We start from the raw sequence: 25,226 nt of genomic DNA, 5'->3' as shown, positions 1-25,226 counted from the left end.
CACAACTGTCTCTCATATAGATCAAAAATATACTTTTGGTAGCATAGTAAAGTTATCCTTTTGGTATTACTAATACTGTAGTTGTGTTTAATATTTGGATATACACATACAAGAATAGTTAATACTATATACGCACGCCCAAAAGCAGAAGTAAAACTTAGAAACAAATGAGTTCTTTTAAAAAAAGTAAGAGCTAAAATTAGGAATAAGCTACATTACAAGGACCTTCCTGCAGGATTCTAAATTTAAGGTATGTATTAAACTCAGAACTAAGGCTAACGTTGCTATTTCATTAGAAAATGGCTTGTGTGAAAACTTAGTCTCACTTATCTTTTTTAATCAGACACATTTGAGGATTGTGATCCAATGATTGTTTAGCAGCAATTTTACACAACTGTAATTCTTTTATTAACAGGTATTATAAACAGATAATACTAATTTTATTTAAAAACCATGAGTGCCACATTGATGAATATACAGTTCATGAATAACTTAAAGTATTTCCCATATTAAAAGGCAATGCACACAGCATACAAAAGTATACTAAACAAAGCTATAATAAGGATACATGATTGAGTGTCTAAAATGATATATACAGTACATAATGTCAATTGTGTGTTTAGTACAGTTGCTTTCTGTACCACAATTCCCATCATGCCTCACTTTCCCCAGACACTGAATTCTGCACCTCCTCTTCCAAAATTGGTACAATCAGGTTATCCTTGGACATCAAATTATATTTCATCACAAATTTAGTGAACCGGTGACACAAAAAGGTTTCATTCTGAGGATGGAAAAAAAATATTTAAATTCCAATGTAAAATAAAATGCATTATGACATATGAGAAGGGAATATTTCAAAGTGAATTGTGGGAAATTTATCATAAAAATCCTGGAGCATAAATAAATTGTCCCCTTGGTATTGTAACTTTTAGGAACATTGTGTGGTTTACATCTAAATAATACCACCACAAGGAATCCATTAGTAAAATAGTTTTATTTCCCCCTTTTATATTCATAAGAGTGGACACAAGCACCTATTTAATCTTTATTTTCATAACTCAATGTTAAAGCGCCTGAATAGGAATATATTCAAGTCCCACTATACCAAGTATGAAATCAGATAAGCAATTCTGTGTCAACTAAATCCTGGTCCACTATGCAAAGCCCTAACGAAAGCTGTATATAGGCACCTGTGGTAATTAAATCCCTCCCCCGCCACACACACACACACACACCCCCAACTAAACAGTAAGCTGAGTCAGTCTTTAGCTGCTACTACAGTCCACAGGCTCCAGTAGTATGCGTACCCATTGTGCTCCTCCCCATGCTAGTCCTTACCCTTGTTTTTACTGCCATTAACACCTCTAAGCCCCCTTCCTGACCTAAAATTTAGTCAGTTAAAAAAAATAAAATAGTTCCAGGTAATACACATGCCCCTGAGTCCCCTGTTGATTCTGTGGCTTTACCATCACACTTCCCAACTGTTAAAATGTTTCCTCCACTACTGTGTGAAAGATATACACAATCAAGTAACTGACTGTACACAAAAGTGCTGTCAAATGCATCAAGTAAACTGAAAAAATATTTCTCTACTTTCAATGATAATAATCCTAAGGGTTTCCTGTAACACTCAAAGGCAAGCAATTTTCATAACAAGGGTCATTGAACTGATGGTATTAAAGTTCTTGTAAAGCTTTCTGCTTCTATATAGTGAACTTCTACCCAATTGAGGAGAACTATAATAAACAGGATTAAAAAAGCACACATGAAATTGCTTAGTTTGAAGACCAAAGTCATTCACATGAAACTTCACACAATTCTCACATACTTGTAATCTATTATGAACTGTACCTTGCTTGCTAAGGAGGTCTGTGTAGTGAAAGTGTTAAGAGAAGAAAATATGTAACAACTGCAGAAGAACAATGCTTGGCATCACTTTAATAAATGCACTAATGAAAGTAAATGCAAAGTACTCAGTTACTTACTTCATATTCATCAAATATCTGCCGATGATGAAAATACGCATGGGAAAATATTCTGTAAATCCTACGACACACTGATCCTAGTTTGGCTACAGAGGATTCCTTTATGCTAACCCTGTAAGCATAAGTCAAATGTTATACAGTACTCACTTTTACAAATCTACAAGTTGAATACAGATATAAAACATGCACATGTGCGCCTGTGTATTTAGTTTTAGTTGTTTATACTGGATGAATTGATCCCACATGAAATTCCAAAAGTTAGGTTTTGTAGATGACTGATAACATTTAAATTCTGTAATCATTATTCTTGAAAGAATTTAGTAAAAATATTAAGTTGGCTCATTCTGCACATTTAAAACTTCATATTTTGATTGCAGAAACACTGGCTTCTTCCCACATATAGACAGTTTTTAAAATTAATCTGGAAGGGGCTAGATTCCCCATTTCTAGCACAGAGGGATGCAAACTGCACACTCCTTCCCCAGCAGGACCACTGTGCTCCATGGAGGCTCCTCCCCAGAAAACTCAGCTTTTACTTTTCCATCCAGGGTTCCATAAATTGGCATGGAGACTACCTGAGAAACTGAATCTGTGCATGTCCTTGGCCAGGCCTCTTTGCAGTCAGTGGTGTCCACTTTTGGGACTGCACTAGTTTGCTGTGAGTTTCCCAGCACAGCAGGTCTAGCAGTACCTTGAGCCACCACAACCCCCTCCCTCCTTTGAGATGGGATTTTCCCCACTGGAGACCTAGACCACACTGGAAAACCCAACTTGATTAAGTTGGATTGGTAATATAGTCCCTTAGACACCTCTGTTTTACCTCTAACAAGCTGGTGGCAGAGCAGCACTAAAAGCATGACCTCTTCCCATACTTAACAACAACAGTAAGAGTGGACATGCTGCCACATTTAGTATTTCTCATCATATTCTGTAATACTATATATGAACAATACAGTAATTGATTCTATTAGATACATGAAAAACAATTTGCGTTACCAAACACTGTTTCAGATTTGTTCCACCTATGAACAAGATTTACTGAATGTAAACCTCCCTCCCCCGCAAAAAAAAAATAAATAAAAATAATGCTTCTAAGAGTTTTACCTGCTGGGGAAATATTTATTGCTATTCAGAAGACATGCAGCTCCATCAAGCGTGTGCCTGGTGTAGTCTATAGCAGGACACTAAAAAATATTCAGGGGGAAAACAGGTATGAAACTGCATCACACAATATTTCACACAGAATTGTCTGATACATCACATAGCTCTCATCTGGGGGAAGTTTACTCAAACCCTTATAAAAACTCTGTAAAACTTCTGGAATTCAAAATGGCTGTCTCTGCCTCCCACGTTTTATTAATTATACCTCCAAGTACCCCTGATTGCATTATTTCAGGAGAACGGTTGTTTTGGCAGTCGGGCATATGCACAGGAGTAGATGTTCTAATTAAATCTCTCTTTAGCAACTGACATGACAGAAGTTCTATAATGGAAGACCACCGCCAAAAAAAAAGTTCATTCCACCACCTACAAGTTAGTTTGGCTTCCATGGCTCAGTCATGAGGGCAGATCATGGACTATAACTATAACAGGACCGCTTGGAAATAGTGACCATAATACAATAGCATTCAACATCCCTGTGGTGGGAAGAACATCTCAACAGCCCAATACTGTGGCATTTAATTTCAAAAGGGGGAACTATGCAAAAATGAGGGGGTTAGTTAAACAGAAGTTAAAAGGTACAGTGACTGAAGTGAAATCCCTGCAAGCTGCATGGGCGCTTTTTAAAGACACCATAATAGAGGCCCAACTTCAATGTATACCCCAAATTAAGAAACACAGTAAAAGAACTAAAAAAGAGCCACCGTGGCTTAACAACCATGTAAAAGAAGCAGTGAGAGATAAAAAGACTTCCTTTAAAAAGTGGAAGTCAAATCCTAGTGAGGCAAATAGAACGGAGCATAAACACTGCCAAATTAAGTGCAAGAGTGTATTAAGAAAAGCCAAAGAGGAGTTTGAAGAACGGCTAGCCAAAACCTCCAAAGGTAATAACAAAATGTTTTTTAAGTACATCAGAAGCAGGAAGCCTGCTAAACAACCAGTGGGGCCCCTGGATATTGAGATACAAAAGGAGTGCTTAAAGACGATAAAGTCATTGCAGAGAAACTAAATGGATTTGTTGCTTCAGTCTTCACGGCTGAGGATGTTAGGGAGATTCCCAAACCTGAGCCAGCTTTTGTAGGTGACAAATCTGAGGAACTGTCACAGATTGAAGTGTCACTAAAGGAGGTTTTGGAATTAATTGATAAACTCAACATTAACAAGTCACCGGGACCAGATGGCATTCACCCAAGAGTTCTGAAAGAACTCAAATGTGAAGTTGCGGAACTATTAACTAAGGTTTGTAACCTGTCCTTTAAATCAGCTTCTGTACCCAATAACTGGAAGTTAGCTAATGTAACGCCAATATTTAAAAAGGGCTCTAGAGGTGATCCCGGCAATTACAGACCGGTAAGTCTAACGTCGGTACTGGGCAAATTAGTCGAAACAATAGTTAAGAATAAAATTGTCAGACACATAGAAAAACAAACTGTTGAGCAATAGTCAACGTGGTTTCTGTAAAGGGAAATCGTGTCTTACTAATCTATTAGAGTTCTTTGAAGGGGTCAACAAACAAGGGGGATCCAGTGGACATAGTGTACTTAGATTTCCAGAAAGCCTTTGACAAGGTTCCTCGCCAAAGGCTCTTATGTAAATTAAGCTGTCATGGGATAAAAGGGAAGGTCCTTTCATGGATTGAGAACTGGTTAAAAGACAGGGAACAAAGGGTAGGAATAAATGGTAAATTCTCAGAATGGAGAGGGGTAACTAGTGGTGTTCCCCAAGGGTCAGTCCTCAGACCAATCCTATTCAACTTATTCATAAATGATCTGGAGAAAGGGGTAAACAGTGAGGTGGCAACGTTTGCAGACGATACTAAACTGCTCAAGATAGTTAAGACCAAAGCAGACTGTGAAGAACTTCAAAAAGATCTCACAAAACTAAGTGATTGGGCAACAAAATCGCAAATGAAATTTAATGTGGATAAATGTAAAGTAATGCACATTGGAAAAAATAACCCCAACTATATATACACAATATGATGGGGGCTAATTTAGCTACAACGAGTCAGGAAAAAGATCTTGGATCATTGTGGATAGTTCTCTGAAGATGTCCACACAGTGTGCAGAGGCGGTCAAAAAAGCAAACAGGATGTTAGGAATCATTAAAAAGGGGGATAGAGAATAAGACTGAGAATATATTATTGCCCTTATATAAATCGATGGTACGCCCACATCGCATACAGATGTGGTCTCCTCATCTCAAAAAAGATATACTGGCACTAGAGAAGGTTCAGAAAAGGGCAACTAAAATGATTAGGGGTTTGGAGAGGGTCCCATATGTGGAAAGATTAAAGAGGCTAGGACTCTTCAGCTTGGAAAAGAGACTTAAGGGGGGATATGATAGAGGTATATAAAATCATGAGTGATGTGGAGAAAGTGGATAAGGAAAAGTTATTTACTTATTCCCAAAATACAAGAACTAGGAGTCACCAAATGAAATTAATAGGCAGCAGGTTTAAAACAAATAAAAGGAAGTTCTTCTTCACGCAGCGCACAGACAACTTGTGGAACTCCTTACCTGAGGAGGTTGTGAAGGCTTAGGACTATAACAGCGTTTAAAAGAGAACTGGATAATTTCATGGTGGTTAAGTCCATAAATGGCTATTAGCCAGGATGGGTAAGGAATGGTGTCCCTAGCCTCTGTTGTCAGAGGATGGAGATGGATGGCAGGAGAGAGATCACTTGATCATTGCCTGTTAGGTTCACTTCCTCTGGGGCACCTGGCATTGGCCACGGTCAGTAGACAGGATATTGGGCTAGATGGACCTTTGGTCTGACCCGGTACGGCTGTTCTTATGTTCAGAATGAGGCAGGACAAACTAGAAAAGCAGAGAAAGAGCTGGAGAGTGTGAAAATCCTGGCAGTGACTGGTCATCATTGTGCCTGTCAACATACTAGAAGGAACCAGCCCTTGGTCTGTGCTGTAGCAGACCAAGCCATGGAAAATTTAAAATCCCTATACTTAACTGTTTTAATCATGCAGGGTTAAAGATAGATCTCATTGACTGAGTGACAAGTATTCCACGCTAATACACTAGTCTGGACATGTGAAACATATCAACACACCCATGAAGGGGTAGCAAAATATCAATTTCCCTTCTCCTTTCATCAATACCCCATAATTATTCTGTACTGAATTTTAGATGACAAACACTGTTAGCTTGAGAACGTAGAAAATAAGAAGTAAACTCATGTAACATTTCATTCAGTTTTAGCCTGGCCACTTAACTACTTTCCAATTATTAAGAACACTGCAATACCAGCCAATGCATGAGGTGGACAGAGCAAGCTCCTATTCCAGCCCCCTTTTTCAAAAATCAATTTAATACACAGTCCTCAAATAAAGGACATATCAGATATTAAACTGATAAGAACAGGTACTACACTTGATCTGAGCTCTAAAGAGCCAAGAAGTCAGTTTCAGTGAGGAAAGGAAAACAAAATATGGAACCCTACCTCTGCTAAAAACACTAACCAAGATTCGGGATGGTTCCTTTTTCTGATTTTGTATATTCACTTCCAATTCCATTTCAGTTTGAGAAAGTTTGTTTCCCACCTCCCCCAAACTTCTTTCTTCACTTACTTCAAAGGGAAGGTGTCATCATGTGCTTATAATGCCTTTTTTTCCCCCCCACCAAGTGCACATTACACCTCTACCCCGATATAACGCTGTCCTCGGGAGCCAAAAAAATCTTACCGTGTTATAGGTGAAACCGCATTATATAGAACTTGCTTTGATCCGCTGGAGCACACAGCGCCACCCCTCCCCCCATAGCACTGCTTTACTGCATTATATCCAAATTCGTATTATATTGGATCACGTTATATCGAGGTAGAGGTGTATTTCTGGTGAAATATGCTGAACTTCTAGCTATGGAATAGGTATTTTTATTGCTCTGTATAGCAGCGAATGCAATGGCACGGCAAGCATCCCCGAACCATCCCACCTGAGTGCCTCAACCCTCCCCTAAAAGGGAACTTTCTCCAGGGCTGAGAAGAAAGTGCAGTCTCCATGGCTACTTAGTCCTTGATCTCTTTGCTAAGACTCTCAACGTAATAATGGTGGTAATGTGAACAGCTGTACGCCAGGGCCTAACAAGCATGCATCAAATGTTACTGACTCTTGTTCATGCACCAGTACAGAGAAATTAAGTCAGACTAGTCAGCAGTCTACAATCTTACTACCAAAATTTGCACAAAACTAACTAAGGTCAAAAACCAAGGGCCAGAATGGCCCTTCCCAAGGAGAAAGCCACAGGAGGGTGTCAGAGGAGCTGAAGATGCAGAGGTTCCCATTGCAGAATTCCCTGCAAGTTGTCACCAGAAGCAGGGACTTGAGAGTCCACAGGGAGGTGGGGGGAGGAGGAGAAAGAGCGGAAGCCTTCCAATTCCATGAAACCGCAGAGAAAGGCAACTCGATCTGCTAAAAAAGAAACCTCTTTCTGTTGTTCAGTAACAATTATTGAGGTGACCAGAGAAAATTTAATACAGATTAAAGCTATATTACTCTTCCAGATTCCCACACAAAAGGTGAGGGGGAAGTAGGGATCCCTATGGGACTGTTACGGAGAGCAGCTGGTTCCCTGCTCTTCAGCCTCCTATGAGTCACTATCGAAGATGTGAGAAGCAAGCAGGGAGTACTGCTATGAAAGTCGCATTCCCACACAGCCCTTCCATTTGACTAAGACAAGATATGCACGGATGGCCCCTTCTGTGCATGGATCCCTGAAGAAAATATGAGCCTTCACAGATATATTTCAAAAAATACTCTCCTTACCTCTTTGGGAGTTTTATGGGCTGCACAAAGGAAAATCCATTGTTCAGTTGCTGTCATCTGAGTGCATGTATCTGGGTGGCATTCACTCTGTTGAAAAACTTGTTCAGTTAATAAAATACCAGAGAAAGCAAGATTTGATCATTATTAATAATTTAACTCAATTCTTTAAAATCAGAAAAATATTTTAAAGCTACTTCATCAACTAAAGTCTTCTGGAATCCTAAAACTATGTTCCTAAAGTCATGGTGGCTAAAAATATGTGAACTAAAAGTTTGCAAAGCTTTGTGAGCTAATATTACATTTAAAAATACAAAAACAACCTGGTCTCCGAAACAAAAATTAGAGAACAAGAAAAGAGTTACCTGAAGCTTGACAGCAAGTCCATTGAGCTCGAGACAGAATTGTCTAGAAATTTAAATATAGCATTATTAAAACAGTTTCCCTAATGGAAACATTTTAACGCAAAGAACTTGTCATAAACGCTAATGGTTTTATGCATCTCTAGCGTTTTTAAAAATTACATGGGTCTCTTCTGGGGTGTAGAAAGCAGAAGAGGAATGAGATCAAATGTAAAAAATATGGTTCAAAATAATCTCAGCACCTATGACAAATTTAGAATCTTTGAACATATCTGTAGAATATACAAGGAAGAAAACAAATAAAAGGAGACTATATGATGACAGGAATACAAAAAGAAAAGTCAGAAAAATTTAATTTATTATTTGTTCAGACAAACTCATACAACTATATTTGAGTTTTCTCCTTTGTCAAAAAGGATAAACTGAATAGTATTCCGATAGCTGAGACTAGGAATATAATATTTTCTCCCCTAGGAAAATCTACATTTTACAAATTTGCCTTTGATATCAATTCATGTTTAAGAAAAAAATAGTAAAATCCCTTAAACATGCACTGAAGAAAAACAGATCATAAGGTGCAAACTGATCAAACCCATCTATGCTATATACCCTGAAAGACCAATTCTGTGGCTTTAGTGCCATCCCCAAATGCTCAAGAGATGACTACTGAGACCTCCAGGAGTACCTTTCTTTAAGCCAGCCTGAGTTGAGGTGTAATGCAGTGAGGCTATGTGTGAAAGCTGCTGATTGCCTCATTCTCAGGCACACTCTAGCAGACAGTTTAGAGAAGATTTAATGCTTTGGAGGAAGCAGGGTAAAATTTTCAGAAGTGACTAACTTAGGCACCTAAGTCCCATTTTCAAAAGAAATATAGACACTTAAGAGCCTAAGTCTCATTAAAAGTCATTGGGACTCAGGTTCCCAAGTGCCACATTTTTAAAGGTATTTAGGTACCTAGTAAGATTTTTAAAAGAACCTAGGTGCCTCTCTCTCATTTGGAGGCACTAACTTGAAACTATTCTTATCCTTGAAAATGTATGTTGATGGAATGACAAGACAGTCAAACTAAGAAAAAAACTGATTTTTTTTCAGAATGCCAGGACACTAATCATAGCAAAGTGATGTAAAAACCAAAGCAGAATAAGGGTGGAAATATCAGTGAGCAGAATATTGAGTCTGTATGATAATAAAACAAACACTTTCAGTAACAAGGACAGTTTGGAGATATAAAGGGCATCTAGGTAGCCAGCTTAACCAATGTATTGTAACAGCTAATAGACAAAGAGAAGGCCAGAAAAAACTGTCACGATTTCTCTGATAGTGACTGGAATAAAAATGGAGAACATGTTTACTACAAAAAATATTTTCTTACAGTTTGTTAAAAACCAGCCTCATAGCTAAAGGCTATTCTGGAGAGCATCTAATGATTACAATATTCATATTTTAGTAAGTGAAAGTAAGGAGTTAATGCAGGGGTCCCCAACGCAGTGCCCGTGGGCGCCATGGTGCCCGCGGGAGCATCTAAATGCGTCCGCGTCCTGGCCGGCGGTGGAGCATCCGCCAAAATGCCGCCGAATTTGTGCGGCATTTAGGTGGTGACACCGCTCAACAACGTCACTTGCCAGCGCGGCAAGTGACATCGTCGAGCGGCGTCGCCCACCGAAATGCCGCAGAAATTCGGCAGCATTTCGGCGGATGCTCCACCGCCGCCACGGTCCTTTTTCTGGCGCCTGCCAGACGAAAAGGTTGGGGACCACTAAGTTAATGAGATTGGGGGGGAGGTGCTATGAAATCTCATGGCTGTCCTTTCAGTCCATACTGATATAAATCTTTGTAGTCCAATTCTAGAAGTTTGTCTTATTTTAAATACATGTATGTTGACATCACAAATTTTTAAAAGCAAAAAGGAGTTTAAGGGAATCCTCACAACAATGAACTTGGTAATCAGAAAAGGAGCAAATAAATTCCATTGTTAAGACTACAAATCTATTACTAATACATAATTCTAAAATGTTTAATAGTACAAAGTTTTGCTCTTGTAGGTTTTTTTTTTTTTTAAAACAGTTGTAAACAAAAATATTTAGAGTCTATAAGAGTCAGACTATTATGATTCATTACTACTGCTAATCAGTGTGGTGAGATTCCTGATTCTACATTTTGACAAAGCATGAATTCTTACCGTAAATGTTCATACTTCCATACACCTTCATCCTGCCCTTCAGGAGGTTCCAGGATTTTGTCAATGTTAGAACAGTCTGCCCTTATGTTTTGTTGGATATACTGAAAAGAAAAAGTAATAATTTCTAAAAGTTGTTTAAAGATAGTAAGACTCCATATTTAGGACTGTGCCACAACTCTAGCTACTTTGATATATACCTACTAGCCACTACAGTAAGGATAACAGCTACTTATTTCTTTAGTCTAGCTGGAAATGAGCAGCTATGTTGATGGACCAAAGTAAGAGGACAAAAAAAAAAAAAAAGTAGCAATAGGTGGAGAAGGAACAAAGCAAATGTCCTCAAAATACAGTGTGTGAAAAACATGTCTTCCCTGAATGAGAAATGGTAAGAGGAGCAGAGAGTTTTACCAGGCAGCAATAAAACCTGTTCAACTGGTGAAACCGGAAACCAGGATTCTACTGATTTCTACACACAAAATTACTGTATTAACACTGATTTCTATTTCTCTATGGAATTATGAAGTTATTTTTGTACAACTATATCACAACCAAGAAGAGAATGTGCCCTGTTGCTCACATCTTGCCAAAAGTCACAAGATTTGGGTGACTAAACTTATACACATGAAAAAATATTTATTAGAACAAAAAATACCTGTTGAACAGCTAGTGTGCTATCCATTTCTTCAAAGGATTCATCAGGCCAATTGTAAAAATCCTATGGAAAAAACAAACAAATTTAAACCAGTTTAATAAAGGGTGGAAAAGATAGCATGACATTTGCAGCAAATTCTGAATGCTTAATATCAGGAAACTTCAACAGGCTGTAGGAAAATAACCTTTACAGTTTCAGCAAACAGGAAACTACATCTAGAAAGAGAGGAAGCAGACAAAGCTGCAAAGGACTATAGGGGACTGATGCTCACCCTCCTAAAAACCAAAATATGAAACTTACAATAAAGGAGCTACCACAAAGTTATTTCATATCTTAAAATTAAAGCTAAAGCTTTGCTTGACTTGTAATACTGGTAATGTCATCTCTTTCATTCCTTTTCATATGCTAAGAAGAGTCAGACCTGGTTAACACTTAAAGACCCCAAAAAGAAGTCCAGGGTTCTGAAGGAAGTGGTACTGAAGTGATTTCACAAGTGACCAGCAAGATAGGAGTAATGTGGTACTTCCAGCAGCACTCTGGGTTGTTATGATGGGGTGTTGGCCTAACTCAGCCAAGACACTTAACTATTATTCTTTCATCCTACCAAATATCCTGCCTGGTTGCTTCTGATTGAATGGTTCGTTCATTTTCATCCTAACCCATCGTGTAACATCATTAGATGCTGTTAAAAAGGTGTCAAAGTTCACCTCCGAGGTGGCTGCCTGCCCGTGGCTGGTGAAGTAATCATTCATACCCACTCACACACGATCGGGATGGAAAGAGGCACGTAAATGTAAGACGACGTTAGCTGGAGTCACTAACATTCAGCGACTCTGTCTTATGGCCCGAGACTGCCGAACATGCAGGTGCTGCCCTGGGAGGGGGCTCCCGGCCAATGCCCGCGGAGAAAACCCCTTTCTTCGCTGACAAGGCTAAAACCGGAGCAGACTCAGCCCCGCCAGCCGGGCAGGGGGGCTCCACACCCCGGGGCGGCGAGAAGCGCCACCAGCCCCTGCGGGGCCCCCGGGGAGCAGCGCCAGCCGGGCGCGGGACAGCCCAGAGCGGCCCGGCTCCGGTGACAGCCCGAGCGCGGGTCCCTGACAGGCGAGCTGGGCCCAGAGCCCGCGGCGGGCCGCGCCGCCCAGCCCCGCACGGGGCCGGAGAGGCCCAACGGCTCCGCGCCGGGACGCAGCGCGCCGGCTCCTGCCCGCGGGAGCGCGGCGGCCGGGCAGGCCCAGCCCAGCCCGCCCGCTGCTGCCGGCCCCTCGCCCCGCGCGGGCAGGAGGCGGCTGGGGCGCCGCGCCTCACCTGGGCCTTGGTGCCCGGCCTGTTCCGCCTCAGCACTGCCGTCCCCTCCGCCATGACCATAGTGACAGCGGCGCCAGGACCCGGATGCGGCGGCCGCTGACGAAGAGGGGGAGGAACAGGCGCGGCGGGAGCAGAGGGAGGGAGGCTCGGGAACAGCTGGTGGTGGGGAGGGGGGAAAGAAGATGGAACAGCCCGCGTGACGACCAGAAAGGGGCGGAGTGGGGGGGTTGGGGGTGAAGCAGTTTCCGCGGAGGGAGGCAGGCGGAAGAGCCGGTGGGGAGGCGGGAGTGGCAGCGGTAGGTAGAATAACCCTCTAGAGGCCGGGGGTGGCGCCCCGTGGTGCGCGCGCTGTGTGCGCGGAGGAAGGGAGAGCGCGAGCTGGGTCACGGGGCAGCCTCGGGCCGCCCCGCGCGCTTCCAGGGGGTGTGGGCGGGGCTTCGGCTGTGTCTGGCTCTCCCTGAGGGGGGCACGGCTAGAGCTAGGGAAAGTCAGGCGGCAGCTGCCCCTTGCCTCATAGCATATACCGGTAATGCCCTTGCCTGACATGCAGCTGCCCGATCGCCCCCATGTTGTGCACAGCCACCCCCAGACTGCAGGCCCTGCCTTGGCCAGGTTCAGAGCCAGGGCCGTCTGGTACAGCGTCCCCAGCCTATCACACCAGTCAAAAGTGCCCTAGAGCCATCGCCACAAGGGTGGGTCAAGACTCTTAAGGACTTAGGATCGACCCTCATCGCCAGTCAGAAAGTCTCTTTAACAAAAAGTAACCCTTGGGCCAGTCCACACCGAAAGGAAAAGTTCCAGTGTCCCCTTCTCAGGCTTACATGGCTTGTAATTAGATAGTAAGGAATATGGCTTCCTTTCTGATTTTTCTCAAGAGGAAAATCCATGGTGTCTTACAGAAATGTTCCCCTCTGCTTGCTCTTCCATTACACATCAGATGATAGGAACCCATGGCCTCAAAACACCTGCATGAGGGAGTTTCACCTAAGAAAAGATCCTGGCCTCACAAAAATAATTAGTAGGATTCATAGATTCAAAGGCCAGAAGGGACTACTGTAATCATCTTGTCTGACCTCCTAGATAACACAGGCCATAGAGCTTCCTTGACATACCATACAACTTCCCCCAAAATAAGTTATACTTTTATCAGACGTGAACTTGGCTCCAAAAGGCTAGCAAGCTAACCAGGTTGTTATTTTGCAAACAAGATGCCTGTATGTGCAGAAATTCCTATGAAGTTAATTTCTTCAAACATCCTGCTGTTGCATCCTGCCATTATCTCTGACCTGTCTGCAGCCAGAACTATCTTATATCAAATGTCTACACAGCTCTGAGCACAATGAGGCCCTGAGCCCTAGACATAAACATTTTATTAAAGCTCTTGTTAAAATTATAATACACAGATTGAGAAAAGAGTGTCTGTACTTCTGAGTATAGTGCTTAGATTATCCACAAATACAAAGTTTGTTTTTAAAGTCATGAGATACGTATAGTGCGTAATCAGCAGTAACCCAAATTTAGGTGAGTAAATTTAAGACTACAGTTTAGATCTTAGCATCCAAGTATTTGGGTACATCACTCATGAAAAGTTATACAGAGAGTTGGTTGTGGAAAGCACATATATCAATGAATGAAGATAGTCCCTTAGTAATTGAGAATTAGGTAGGTTGTCCATTTAGAAAATATAATCCATGAGGGAAGTATTTCAGTTACTTTACTGACTGTGCTTCTCATCGGCACTCCAGCTCATCCCTCCTGGTATTGCTGATGTCCGGTGATGTGTTCTATGTAGATGTCCCTCGACCATCTGGTGGCATCCGACACCATAAGTTGCCACATCAGCCAAGCGTAGCGTTGACCAATTCCGCATTCTCTAAACACTCACTTGTTACTGGATCCCATGCACCCAAGGCTCTGATGATTTGTGTGCGTCTTAACCTGGTAACCCTTAGCTCTCAAGGTTTCGGCCAGAGGGGCATATTTCTCCACTTTTCGAGCTCGGGCATCATGGAAGGCCAGGGTCATGTTCTTAAAGGGCACTGTGACGTCCACCATGATGATCTTCTTTCGGTCCACATTGGTGATGATGATGGCCAGTACTGGGGATGGCAGAGTTAACTGTAACCTTCCCCACGAGTGGCGGGATGGCTCTGGCCAAGCGATCTTGGATGGCATTGTGTCACAGCTGCCAGTCTCTGGAATGGGGCTTGCAGCTACACAGGACATGGGATAGCGTCTCGTTGTCTTAGCCACACTTCCTGCATCGCTTGTCCCGATTCCTTTGGCAGATGGCTCCATTCAGCAGAACACAGTAGAGCCAGGCCCTGTGGATGAACCTCCAGTTGGCAAATTGGGTGAAACTGTCCCTGGGGAGGAAGTAGTTGCTGGCATCCCACTTGCACGACACCTTGAATGCCTTTCCCTGGCCCGGATTTCGTTTCAGGTTTCCCCATATATTGACAGCAGATGGTATCCTTCAGGGTCCTCTCCAGCATGGTTCTAGCTCTTGGAGTGATGATAGTGTGATCCGTGTTCTTCACCTATGGCACCAGGACTCACAGCTCCTAGCATTCCTTGCACTACGTCCAGCAGCAGACGATACGCTTCTCTGGTTGTCACATCGAATTGCAGGCACGAGTCCAGAGCGAAGCAAAGTCTCTCTCCTCTCTAGAAATACTAGAAATAACATTAAAAAAATTAAAGTGAAAAAGTAGTAAAAATTTATAATGTCATTAAAGGGGAATTTAATTCTTTTAGTCCCATAAAAAAAAAAAGCAAAAGTTGTCAAAACATTTTAAAAGCAGTATTTCAGGAGGATAGAGATAGGGCTGCAAAATTGGTCTGGTTTCCACCAAGCTAGTATGTTAATGGCAAAATGGACACAAAGCATCTCAGGTCCCTTCAGAGTGAAGTGAATAGAAAGGCTAATAAGTACCCCATGGCTACAGGCTGCAGTGAGCAAGCATGAGAAGGGTTGGCCTTGGTTCTGGGCTGAAACAAGCCAGGCACTCCCACCTGCACTGGCGCCTGACCTGGGTACAGTAGCTGTCACTGAAGGTGCATATAGAACAAATGCAGATGTAGAAATAGAGCTGGCAAAGGAAAAAACTCTCACAGAGATGGAACAGCTTCTGTAGGACAGGAGGAGGGAATGAGGATGGAATATTCTTGTCAGGTCTAATACCATGATAATCATCATTGTTATCTGAGTGCTAGTGGGGGGTGATGGAAAGCAGAGAGGAGGAATGGAGATAGAATAAATTCTGCTGAGATGGGGATGGAGGTTAGGGAGGAGGGGGGGAAAGTGCCTCCTAGGGGAGGACAGGGAGAAGGAAAAGACAGAGACAGCTATGCCTGTAGAGAGTGGAAGGCAAAATAGAACCACTTGGGAGGGGGGGATTAAATAGGACAGGACAGATGGATCAGAAGGTGGATGAGACTGAGCATCTTGGTAGCAAGGAAGATAAAGAAAAATGGGTGGGATAAGGAATTGTTATCAGTTGAAAAGGTAAATAAATGATCTTGCTACATCAAAATGTTTGTAGCCACCTCTGTCCTTGAATAAAGCTGCATAAAGGCCATAGAGCATGCATTCTTATTGCACCAAGCAAATTCTGAATGAGATACACTTTCAAGCTGTAAAGTTTTTCCTTTCATCCCTTGCAGGGTCATTTTCAGTTTGATGGCACATTTAGTGTAACTTTTGCCTATTCCCAACATTAAAGGGTTCATAATCTACATTGTAAACTTTGTTTCCTGCTGTTAAATCATTCTGAGTTTTTGTTTTGCTTGGGGAATGTCACTAACAGCATTCACAGCGAGACCAGTCCTGTTCTTAGTGGCCAGATTGACAGTCAAAAGTGATGGGAAATAGGGGATCCTCAGGGCTCCAACACAGATACCCGGAAACTACCTCAGGGAGCTGACAGCATGACTGGGTTGGCAGTTCCATACAGAATATACATAGTAATGTTGAACAGGTGACAGTTTAGTGCATGAATGCAGTTTACATTGAATGGTAATTAGCTTCCCAGCCCACAAGCACATTGTAGGCCAGCATTCCAGGCTCAGCAATTGCTTGTTTTCTCAGTCAAAAGGTCGAACGTGGGACTTGTGTGTGAAGGGTGATAAAATTAGAGGTGGAAAATAGTGGCCTACAATGAAGGATTAGGTAAAAATATCTAGATTCATATTCCATCCTATTTAAACCTGGTGCAATCGAAAGTTAATGAATGCCTTGAAAGACGACATTCTGCTCAGCTAAGCATGGGACAAGGCAGACACACTCATTAGCTGGAGGGGTTCCCCTGCCACTAGGCACTGATCTTTTTCCTTTCCATACTTTCTAAAGGTTAACTAACATTTGAAGCACAGAAGTTAGGGTTTTGACAGCTGCTTGTCCCTGACTTTCAATTCAAGGATAGCAGAGCTTCCAAAATGCAAATAAATCGAGCTGAAAAACACATCTGTCAGAAGGCAATATGTATCAGCTCTATCAATCTTCAACCAGTTCACAGTTTTTGCAAGTCAAAGAGAAAATAAATTAATGGTATTTTTTAACCAATAAGTTTTAAGTGGGACTTTAAGCCTCTCTCCCTCCCAGTATTTAGTTACTTATGTCTGGCATTTGTCCAACCATGTTAAATTTTACCAAGTTAGATGAGTGTTTAAAGAATCATTTCACTATTTTTTTTAACCCGCACCCTCATTTTTCATGAGTGAAAGTCAGAGCGAGTATTTGGCCAATTTATTTAATATTAATGAAATCATCCACTTAATGTGCAGCGGCAGTCAAAAAAGCAAACAATGTTCAGAATCATTAAGAAAGGAATAGATAAGACAGAAAATATCATATTGCCTCTTTATAAATCCAGGGTACACCCACATCTTGAATACTGCGTTCAGATGTGGTCGCCCCATCTCAAAAAAGATATATTGGAATTGGAAAAGGTTCAGAAAAGGGCAACTAAAATGATATGGGGTATGGAACGGCTTCCATATGAGGAGAGATTAATAAGACTGGGACTTTTCAGCTTGGAAAAGAGATGACTAAGGGGAGATATATGATAGAGGTCTATAAAATCATGACTGGTGTGGAGAAAGTAAATAAGGAAGTGTTATTTACTCCTTCTCCTAACACAAGAACTAGGGGGTCACCAAGTGAAATTAATAGGCAGCAGGTTTAAAACAAACAAAAGGAAGTACCATTTTTTTTCACACAATGCAGTCAGTCTGAGGAACTCTTTGCCAGAGAATGTTGTGAAGGCCAAGACTATAACAGCATTCAAAAAAGAACCAGATAAGTTCATGGAGGATAGGTCCATCAATGGCTATTAAGCAGGATGGTGTCCCTAGCCTCTGATTGCCAGAAGCTGGGAATGGGTGACAGGGGATGGATCACTTGATGATTACCTGTTCTGTTCATGCCCTCTGGGGCACCTGGCACTGGCCACTGTCGGAAAACAGAATACTGGGCTAGATGGACCTTTGGTCTGACTTGGTATGGCTGCTCTTATGTTCTTGTTCTTATTATTTTTGCAGGGTTAGGGCTTCTGGCTATAATGTGCTTTTTCACTTAGAAGCCTCATGAAGGCACATTCCTGCCTCATCATCACAGGGGATGGAGCCAGCCTGAGCAACAAAGTTTCCTGAAGACGAGACAGTTGCTTCTAGGCAGGATCTATAAGGTGGCCGAAGGGGAATGAAGTTTGAAAGGCATACCTATGCCCCCACTCCCACAATCAGATGTAGTTATTGAAAGGCTGGGGAGAAAGTCCAGAGGTGAACAGAAGTACCTGTACCTCCCCATTTCACCTACCTCTAGTCTATAAAGCAGAGGAGGAAATAGACAACCTCTGATACGGGATAAACAGCTAGAAGTGAGAATTTTTAACAGGTGGCTGCCCTCCCCGCAATAAAACCTGAGGGGTAACTACTGGAACACAGTCATTGACTTCAAATTGATATGACAGTGGCAGATAAATCAGTTACTAAGTCATCCTGTCCCTGCCCGCAGTGATAGCCTTGCAGAATAAAAACAACCTTCACATTATATGTAATCTGTGCATATTGGTCCATCAGTCATCTAAGCACTTTATTTATAGTGCAGCGTGGATTCAGGGCCACACTATTACTTTGCACTTGTAAACTATAATACCCTTTTTTTCAAGAAACTCAACACACTTCACAAACACAAAGAAGTAGGAAGGCATTAGCTCCGTTTTCAGATGAGAAAACAGATCTTAAATCCCCCAAATTTTCAATTACATAAAGTTAAGAAGCTACATCCATTTTGGGCACTTATATAAATGGCCTGATTTTCAGAAGTGCTGAAAAATCTCAGAGACCTGAGAACATAAGGAGGGAGCAGAATACTGGGTGAAGTACCTGTAGCAACATTAGCATGCTAAATACACCCAAGCGAATTTGGGCTGCTTGTACAGTACCTAGCACAATGGTGTCCTGGTCCATGACTAGGACTCTTAGTCACTAAATATAAATAATCAGTGGGATACATGCTAAGGAAACCTGTATCTCTCAGGTCTCCCTTGCTGAAAAATGCATCTGCAAAAACTATAATGACCACTCCTGGTAGCCTGGTACATGGAGCATCAAGCCCCTAGAGATAGCCACTACAAATAAGACTCCTGTGTGCATTTTATCTTTAAAAGACTCTTATTCAGAGGGACTCTCAAATATTAGGCTTACCTGTGACCTACATTCAAAGACAATCTCTACCCCAATTCTTGTCTACGAATAGTTAGCTTACAAAAAGAAACTAGGCTGTTAATATTTTAAATCTCAGTCAGCTCAAAGATTCAACTTATCATGTGACCTGTTTAAATCCTAGAACGCAAGCATCATCAAAGAAGATAAGTGATTGCATCATAATTGCTGTGGTAGCAGAAGGTGCATTTGCACAAGCTTATTAGCATTTGGGTTGCACAATCCATTGGTTTTAAAATAGTTAGAGTACAGCAGGGGTCAGCAACCTTTCAGAAGTGCTGTGCCGAGTCTTCATTTATTCACTCTGATTTAAGGTTTCGCATGCCAGTAATACATTTTAAGAAGCTCTCTTTCTATAAGTCTATAATATATAACTAAACTATTGTATGTAAAGTAAATAAGGTTTTTAAAATGTTTAAGAAGCTTAATTTAAAATTAAATTAAAATGCAGAGTCCCCTGGACTGGTGGTCAGGACCCAGGCGTGCGAGTGCCACTGAAAATCAGCTCGTGTGCCGCCTTTGGCACGCCTGCCATAGGCTGCCTTCTCCTGGGGTACAGTAATCTTCAGTTTCAGAAATAAAATGCATCACTAGAATCATGAAGTAAAATTGAAATGGGGCAGCTTTCAAGATAGATAAGTGTTTAGGCTTCATTTTTATGCCAATACATGACTTTGCATTTATTCAGCAGCTTTCATTCTAAAACACTTTGCAGACTATCAGACAAGTCAAGAGGAGTTTGTCTCAAACTGGTAATAACCACATGATTTTGCCCAATTTGGATGCAGACCCACTGAAGTGCAAGCAGACATCTATGAAGAGGTGGTGGTAGCCAGCTGATACTAAACTGGGGCAGGGAAAATTTTAGCTAAAGACATCAGGTCACATGAGATCATTAATGTCCACACATAACACAGGGATCTTGACTTAAGGTCTCCTCTAAAACAGCCACAGTTGGCAATCCTTATCTACCTTGGAAGATCAAACGACTGAGCTAACATTATCAGCAGATGATCAATACAAAATACAGTTATGGTTTCAGGAAGTCCAGCTTAGACCATTAAACCCTAACTCACAATATTATTTAGAGAATAAAAGTAGCATCTTTTAATAAAAGTCCTATCCTCTTGCCATTAATTTCAGTGGGCTCAGTATTGGGTCTATAATTTCCTTACATTTTTCTTGGAACTTTGATTTCACAGTTATTTTGGTAGTTAATAGATTGGCTTTTTATTTTTTTAATTTTTTTAAGTAGCGGTATTTTCCATGCTATTACTGTTAAAGTTTTGTCAGCAGTAATAACGGTACCTTTAGAATGTATAAAGGTTTTCACATTGTTAAGTATGAGTTTCAGAGTAGCACCCGTGTTAGTCTGTATCTGCATTAGTCTGTATCCGCAAAAAGAACAGGAGTACTCGTGGCACCTTAGAGACTAACAAATAAATTCTGTTCTTTTTAAGTATGAGTGACCTTGAATCTCCTTTTGAAGAAGTTAGCTTTTTTTTTGGTAAGAAAATGTGTGGAAGGGTTGGTTGCTTAGGAAACAATGTTACTTTGGTTAAAATTAAATCATGGCTGGGTAATATTTACTATAAGAATGCTACATTTGTGTAAATGAACAGCCACTGTATGTTCCTGAATATGCTTTTGGATTGACAAATACCTCAATACCACTATAGTGCTATTTTCTTTGTAGTCCATATACTACATGATGGGAAAAGCCTTTAAACCCAGCCTATTGTGAGCCAACGTAGGCAGAGAGTTCCAAACCCTGGACACCTCTAGGGCCATTACAAAAAAACCAAACCCAATATATACAAGCTGAAGCCTAACTTGGTTCCCCCATCCAACCATCAAGTTCATGAACCACCACATAGGAGATGTAAATTTATGGGTCTTGTTAATCCTAATGTAGAGGTCTGGGAGAACTCCCCTGCAGTTGCTGCTCCCTGAGGGCTCTGTCAGACATGGAGCTAGATCCCCAACCCAGGTGGCTCTTATAAGCTCCATGAGCATTCACAGGGGGGCTGGGAGCTAAAGGAGCAGCTGCAACACTGGGCACCAGCAGGAAATAGGAATGCTGCAGCTGCCTGCTCCATGGCACCAATCAGAGCAGCAGCTGCCCCACATTGCTTGGTTTCCGCTTCCCACCTCCTACCTGGACAGGTGGTGGGGCCTCAGATGCAGGGAGAGGAGGTGGGGGGCGGCAGGGAGCTACCTCCAGGACTGCCCAGCTCTGACACTGCAGTTTTGGAGGCAACACTCTCGTGCCCTTGCAACTCCACCCATGGGCTCATGGCTTCTGGCCCAAGGGAAGCATCAGGACACAGAGATTCAGGGCCACTGGGGTCACAGACCACAGGTTGAGAACTCCTGGCCTAAATCACAGTAAACGCTTCGGACAAGTTAAAACCACACTTTGCTGCTGGTGGAAGAAGGAAGTAGCAAACTTCAGCCTCACTGACTGCTGAGAGGGTGCATCACAGAAAAGGTCAAGGTGGGAGAATATAGTACTGTCTCAACCTTTCCAGACTAGGGTACCCATTTCAGGAATCTGATTGGGGTAGTGTTTATTATATAGAGCAGTATAAACAAGTCATTGTATGAAATTTTAGTTCGTACTGACTTTGCTAGTGCTTTTTATGTAGCCTGCTGTAAAACTAGGCAGTTATCTAGATGAGCCGAGGTACCCCTTGGAAGACCTCTGTGTATCCCCAGTTGATAAGATAATTCTGCTCCAGTGGTTATGTCTTTACAGAAGGTGACAGGACTCTGAGCGAGCAGTGACACCCTAGAAATGCACTGAGGTATATTTTGTAAAAACATTGGCATCTTACTGACATTAAGCTTCATTGGAGAACATAATTTTGCTGAGTGAATACACAGCATATTAAGATTCTACTGTATAACTAACATGAATATTCAACTCCTCTGCCTACACAATGTCTTGTGTGAATGTATATAATTGTTATTTAATATGAAAGTTAGTGTTACTATACAAGATGTCTGCTTCATATTAAACCAAAAAAGATGTTGCCACAGGTAGTTTGAACAAGAAAAGAAGGTTCACCTAGTTCAGCAATTACAATAAAATACCACTTTTCAATCTTTGCAGCACTCCTCTGTGGAGTCCTTCCATCTCTTTGTGTACTTTTTTGGAAACAACATAGTGTTATCAGTACAACTGTACTGCAGTTGTGCATGGAAGTCATATTTGGATGTAGCCAGTTTCACTGTTTCTGGGGAACAGCAAAAGAAGCAGACTAATAATGACAGGCAGCAAAAAAAAACAAAAACAAAAAAACACTAAAATTCCTTTAAAATAAAAAATTCAGGACAGTTGAGAGGATATCAAAATTGAATTTTCTGAAATCTAGAAAAAAGTTACAAAAATTCAAATTAACCCCAGCACTTTGAACTGTTCAATGGCACTCCAAATAAGAACAAACGTGTGTTTCTCTGACTGTACACATTCTTTTATTTTGAAGTGTTTGGATCACTACAATGGGACTGTAGGAGTTATTTCAGAGAGACTGGTTATCTGTTTATTATAAAATAAAGAACAGGAAATTATTTACATGATGGAAAAAGATTTCAGCACTTTTAGTGGAATGGACAACTTCATGATACTGCAGCCATTTGAGAAATTTAGTCCACATACTTTCCAAGAATGTCACCATCTCTAAATAAGTAATACTCCTGCAAATGGAGAGAAAAAAAATAAGTTAATATTTGTTGCAGCCAAATCTCACAGAACTGGCTCCAAGGTCAGTGGTCCCTGAGATTGATTTACTGCTGAAGGCTGAGGCTGATACTACACAATCACAGGAACTATTAACCCAAGGACGTTTATAACTATCTGTTGCCCTGAGAGCCTGTCACTGTTTCTTTCATTCCAGGGGATATTTTTCACCCCTTTGGGCAAGGCTCTGGGGTAAATTTTTCTGGCAGGAGCATCCTCTGAGACAGATTCATAAATTCATGGGGATAGTAACATTAAGTGGTAGAAGGCTCTTGAATCTTCTCTTCTCCTCAGCAAGGAGGACATTGCAGTCAGCCCTCTAGATTTTTTTTTCCTCCCAAGATAAGGTGGCAGGTACAGAGAACCATTTTCTCTGTACAGCTATGGGGAAATGTCAGGGGCAGAAGTGTTTCTCTCACAGCAGAGGATCATAGATGTGTACTGTGCAAAAGCCACAGGGCCAGCTTGATGCTCCTCATTTTGAATGTTAGCAGTTGTATCTGTCATTCAGTTTGTCAACAACACTATTCATTTTTTCACATGGCCTATTAGCTAGAAGGATTTTAAAATAATCCTGAATATTAATAAACCAATTTAGTCTGCAGTTATAAAGTTCAGCAAACAAACCTTGTCTTCCAGTACTACTTTAGTACCGCCATATTCTGGTAGCAGAATCTTCTCACCAACTTTGACACTAACTGGCTGAATCTCTCCACTCTAAAGGGGAGAAAAAAAAACCCTCATAAGTTTCTACAAACATCCTACATTTGTTCATAAGCACACACCCGTTTATTTAGGAAAATTTAAGCAGAACATATTTACTAACTATTTAGCAGTGGAAGTACTAATCTCAGGGGAATCTGCGCAGTATATTCAAATTCTGCATATTTTATTTGTCAAAATAACACAATATAATCATGCCAATTTTAATAATTTGGGTAATTTATTTCAAAATATCTGTTAGCAAATAAGTCAGTAACAATAAAGACCAAAAAAAAAAATCCCCCCAGAAGCAGTGTTTTTTAAAAACTCCTAAGACAACACAGTTCCTGTTTCTTTGTTATGCTTGTGTTGGTGCCTGAGTCTGGGTGTGTCATGTGCTAGCTGGGCACATCTTCCTGGGAGGGAAACTCTGCCCCTCCGGTCTTTTAGTTGATTCTCGTTTTTTGCCCTGCCCTCATATGGTTACCATACAGAGCCAGGGTGGCCAAACCACAGCTTGTGAGCCACATGCGGCTCTTTTACAGTTAAAGACCGGCTTGCAGAGCCCCCCAGGCCTGCCCATTCTCCACCTACCAGACTGCCCTGCAGCAGGGTGGTGAGGCTAGGGGCTTCTGCCAGAGATGTCTAGCCTTCCGGGGGTCAAGGAAGGTCCAGAATGTAAAGATTCACCCCCCACCCAACAGCTTAAGACACACCTCCCCATTATGCTCAGTGGCCCCTCTCTGCAGATCCCAGGTGTTAGCTCTGCATGGAGAGACAGCAGTAAACTGCTGGGAGGGGCTGCTGCTTTAGCTCTCTGGGGAGAGGCAGCAGCAACTCACCCTGCAGTTCCCAGCTATTTTCCATTGCCTCTCCCCACAGCCACAGCTCCCAGCTTGCAGACTCCACAGGCTGCTGTGCAGGGACGGGGACATGCGGCACTATATGACTGAGTAGGGCCAGCAAAACCAGGCAAAAATCATGGGGGGTGGGGAGAGAGAAGGAATGACCCCACATGCACTCCCCATGCATTGCCTCTGGCTTCTGCTCAGTGGGGAGGGGGGTCTCAGGGATTCAGCCCCAGCAGGTGCACCTATATCCTATTTTATACTAGGAAATCTGATTTGAACATGCTCATATAAGTACTCCTTAAAAATGAGAAAATTTGTATATGTAGTTTCTCCATATGCCTTGAAATGTCCATCTACATTTTCTGATTAATTTTCTTACGTACTAGATACCACCAAATACAGACCAACTTCCTTCCAGTTAAAGAACTTTAATCTACAGTTATACTAAAACCAACACAGAAGTACCAGAAGTCAGAACATTTAAAATAACTTCAGTTAACTAACAGATGATGTTTTGTACAGCAGAGGAGTATCAATGATAGTATTTAATATAAGTCATGCTCCAGGTTTCTGTTCTGCTCCTAAATCTTGGGAATGTGTTGTGTGTCTGCAGCAATTTAATCAATAAGGCTATTCAGCAATTAAATATATTCAATGATCCTAGAACAAACCTTTAGCCTCCTAGCTCTGGCATTAATTGGTAAGTGATGCAGTGCAAGAGGCTATGGCTACACTTGCACTTCAAAGTGCTAAGTGTAGTCAAAGCGCCAGCGCTGGGA

The 25,226-nt window shown here is 41.7% G+C and overlaps 1 protein-coding gene and 1 pseudogene across 6 annotated transcripts in view; both read right to left on the bottom strand.

Annotated features, from left to right (window-relative positions):
* Nucleotides 1-316: 316 nt before the first annotated feature.
* Nucleotides 317-25,226, bottom strand: part of LOC123378688 (MOB-like protein phocein) — a 28,993-nt gene continuing 4,083 nt past the window's right edge. For 3 of the 6 annotated variants that reach the window (XM_045032777.1, XM_045032778.1, XM_045032776.1), the window contains exons 3-4: nt 23,522-23,611; nt 22,611-22,851 (exon numbers count right to left, since the gene is read on the bottom strand). In XM_045032777.1, the coding sequence (XP_044888712.1) occupies nt 22,801-22,851; nt 23,522-23,611 (141 nt within the window). In that variant the 3' untranslated portion in view covers nt 22,611-22,800. Of the gene's footprint in view, nt 785-1,988; nt 2,101-3,092; nt 3,173-7,928; nt 8,016-8,290; nt 8,334-10,466; nt 10,568-11,118; nt 11,182-11,825; nt 11,983-12,426; nt 12,737-22,610; nt 22,852-23,521; nt 23,612-25,226 lie in introns of those variants that run through there. The other 3 variants (XM_045032774.1, XM_045032775.1, XM_045032779.1) reach the window with 3 other exon arrangements.
* Nucleotides 6,393-6,569, bottom strand: LOC123343459 (annotated as a pseudogene).

This window comes from Mauremys mutica, chromosome 10 (assembly GCF_020497125.1).
Source record: "Mauremys mutica isolate MM-2020 ecotype Southern chromosome 10, ASM2049712v1, whole genome shotgun sequence".
NCBI lineage: Eukaryota > Metazoa > Chordata > Testudines > Geoemydidae > Mauremys > Mauremys mutica.
The sequence above is the reverse complement of the archived record's forward strand: the minus strand, read 5'-3'. Positions and strand labels throughout refer to the sequence as shown.